The following is a 2,742-nucleotide window of genomic DNA, read 5'->3' as shown; positions in this document are numbered from 1 at the left end:
CAGGCTGAGCGGGGTTCTCTTCATTGGACCTTAAACGAGCTGAACTGGGGACCCCTTCATAGCTCTGCGGCTGATAGATGGGAAAAGTAAAACTGAGCTTCCCCTAAAACAAGGTCCCTTTAGCATGTGTTGTGGTTCTGGTTTAACTTTTGCTTATAGCGTGATTTAACTGCTCAGTCTCCTCTGCCTTTCAGAAGAATTGGTGTTTGCTTTTTTCTGCTCTGGTGCTTGGCTCCCATCAGCCTGCAGGTGGCAATGGGAACCTCTTAGTCCCACTGACACCAGCAGAGATGCTCTGGAAGCAGCTGGGTTTATTTCACAGACTCATAAGAACAGAGTTAATTGTGTTGCAGTAATATATGAGTGCTGTCCATCAGAAGGTTTTGTTACCTCAGTTCCTGGAAAGATTCAGACTGTGTTGATGGGGTAAAGGTAAAGTTAATGCAGCTGTCATTTGTTGGACTCCAGAGGCAGGGAAGAAAGGTGAGGAATTGCTGCACCGTTCTCCAGTGACAAATGGGCATGAAAAGCCTGTTAGGGTGGGTGCTCTCTTTTGGGAGAAGACTGTAGATAAGGTTGAACAGTTGCTAGGGCAAGATTTCCTCACTTAGTCCTTCCATGGAGAAGCCAGTGTCCAGTCAGATGTTCTTTTGCTCTGCGGGCTGCTGCAAAACTCTCTTGTAGATCACTTCAAAATGGAGTAAACTTGCCGGGAAAAAAGATCATTCTCCTGACAATCATATTGTCAGCACTGGTTCCAGTGTGTGCCCCTGGGAAGGAGGCATGTTCCAGAAATAGTCACTCAAGGGAGAGGGAATGCCTGGCACTGAGTAGACTGGCTTGCTTGGATCCAAAGGATTTTGGTGTTTGTGCTGTCCTGAATAAGGAAGTTGAGTGTTCCCATCATACATCCTCAGGAGGTTTGATTTTCTCACTGCAGCTTCAGGTTTCAGTTATATGTGTGGCTTCCAGAGCAACCTGCAAATAAGCTGCTTTGCTTCATTACAGACAAACCTCCCCATCTTCAAATTGAAGGAGTCGTGTGTGAGGAGACGATACAGCGACTTTGAGTGGCTGAAGAATGAGCTGGAACGAGACAGTAAGGTGAGGCTGGCTCAGTCCTCCCTATTCCTCCCCATTCCTTATTCCAGGATGTGGGAACAGTTGCAGCAATAATCTTGAGATTCCCAGAAGTGGGGCTGTGATGGTGGATGTTGCACCCCAGATACTTAAATCTAGGGGTTAAACTGAGATTCCTTTAGTTTGGTGCAAGGAGAAATCCCAACCAGATATTCTCAAGAGGTTACAAATGCACAAAAGTTTACTGGCAAAAATAAGGAATTTTGGCAAAAGAATTGATACATTTATTATAACATTACTTAGCAGTAAATTACTATTAACTTCGCATAATGTTATCCTGCTTAACTTAGAAACCTTTAAAACCTTAAGTTGCTATGTTACCCAGAAAAGTTCCATGAAAAGATGATTAGAAGGAAAAGAGAGAGAAAGACAGAAAAGGTACAGAAAAACACACATAGCTACCAACTTCTAGGGTTCCAGCATGGGTGAGATGAAAGGAGAATGCAGGGCCAGGGAAGTCCCTCATGGGAGCTTTTAAGCCCCAGGGCTTTCGTGTCCGCCTCCCAAGGTGGAGCTTCTGGTCACTCGGGGGCTGGGTTAGCACCACCCACAGTGTGTGATTGATGAACAGCTCTGCCGGGCTGGGATGTTGGCTCTGGGCTGGGGGGTGGAGCCCTTCACAAGCCCTGATCTGCCCCTCCCACCAAACGTACACACCGGCATTTGCCGAGCATCCCAAAATGTTCTGAGACATGAAACCTAGCCAGTCTCTGACAGTGGGCACCTTCTGCTCTATCCATGTGATGGCACTGGAGATGAGCATCAAACAGCAGAGGATGTCTGCTGGCAGGTGGCTGCTGTGCTCATGGGGTGATTCTGTGCTTTCAGATTGTAGTGCCACCGCTGCCTGGAAAAGCTTTGAAACGACAGCTTCCCTTCCGAGGAGATGAAGGCATCTTTGAGGAGTCCTTCATCGAGGAGCGGAGACAGGGCCTAGAACAGTTTATTAACAAGTAAGCTTCATGTCCTGGCTTTGCTGTGTGCTGCCTTTTTAGCTCTTGCTGGCTGTGGGCTGACTGTGAGAGAGTCTTGAGTCTTGACCTGCTTCTGGCAGGTGCCAGTGCTGGAGGGTGGCACCTGCAGCCACGTAATGAAACTGGAACTGGAGCAAGTCCTGCCCTGAGTGGGGGCTGTGCTTTGTGCTCTCTCCTGAGAGCATAGTGAGTATTAGCAGAACAGCTGTGCTACAGGGACCCACCAGCATGGTACTGTTGGTTCAGGGCACGGCCTGGAAGGGAACAGCCTGTGCTCAAGCTCCTCTTACTGGTCCTGTTGCAGAGCCATGCGTGACCTTGGGCTGAGCGCGGTGCAGGTGTGCTGAGCTGGCTGCCTGACTCCCTCCTGCACACATCAGAGGTGTGGGGGGTCTTGGAGGCAGCTGTGCTAACCTCCACATCTGATTTTCTTCCAGAATTGCTGGACACCCACTGGCACAGAACGAGCGCTGCTTACATATGTTCCTGCAAGAGGAGACTATTGATAGGAATTACGTCCCAGGGAAAGTGCGCCAGTAGGAGCACCTGGCACTGTCTTCCTCCATTCCACCCTCCCTCCTGCAAAAATGACATTTATTTTTACACTAAATCTGTCTTCTCTGAACCA

The 2,742-nt window shown here is 48.7% G+C and overlaps 1 protein-coding gene across 1 annotated transcript; it reads left to right on the top strand.

Annotated features, from left to right (window-relative positions):
• The first annotated feature begins 352 nt into the window (after positions 1-352).
• On the top strand, positions 353-2,742 carry SNX12 (sorting nexin 12). The gene is made up of 3 exons (XM_005431630.3): positions 353-1,104; positions 1,969-2,093; positions 2,552-2,742. The coding sequence occupies exons 1-3, from the start codon at positions 958-960 to the stop codon at positions 2,652-2,654; spliced, it is 375 nt and encodes a 124-aa protein (XP_005431687.2). The 5' UTR covers positions 353-957; the 3' UTR covers positions 2,655-2,742.

Source organism: Geospiza fortis, unplaced genomic scaffold (genome assembly GCF_000277835.1).
Source record: "Geospiza fortis unplaced genomic scaffold, GeoFor_1.0 scaffold157, whole genome shotgun sequence".
Classification (NCBI taxonomy): domain Eukaryota; kingdom Metazoa; phylum Chordata; class Aves; order Passeriformes; family Thraupidae; genus Geospiza; species Geospiza fortis.
This window is presented reverse-complemented; position numbering and strand designations above follow the sequence as displayed.

Excerpts from the sequence above, each read along its gene's own strand:
- SNX12 (XM_005431630.3), top strand. The coding sequence starts at position 958 with ATGTGTGGCTTCCAGAGCAACCTGCAAATAAGCTGCTTTGCTTCATTA. Across the intron at positions 1,105-1,968 it reads AGCTGGAACGAGACAGTAAG|ATTGTAGTGCCACCGCTGCC; the intron begins GTGAGGCTGGCT and ends CTGTGCTTTCAG. Across the intron at positions 2,094-2,551 it reads CTAGAACAGTTTATTAACAA|AATTGCTGGACACCCACTGG; the intron begins GTAAGCTTCATG and ends ATTTTCTTCCAG.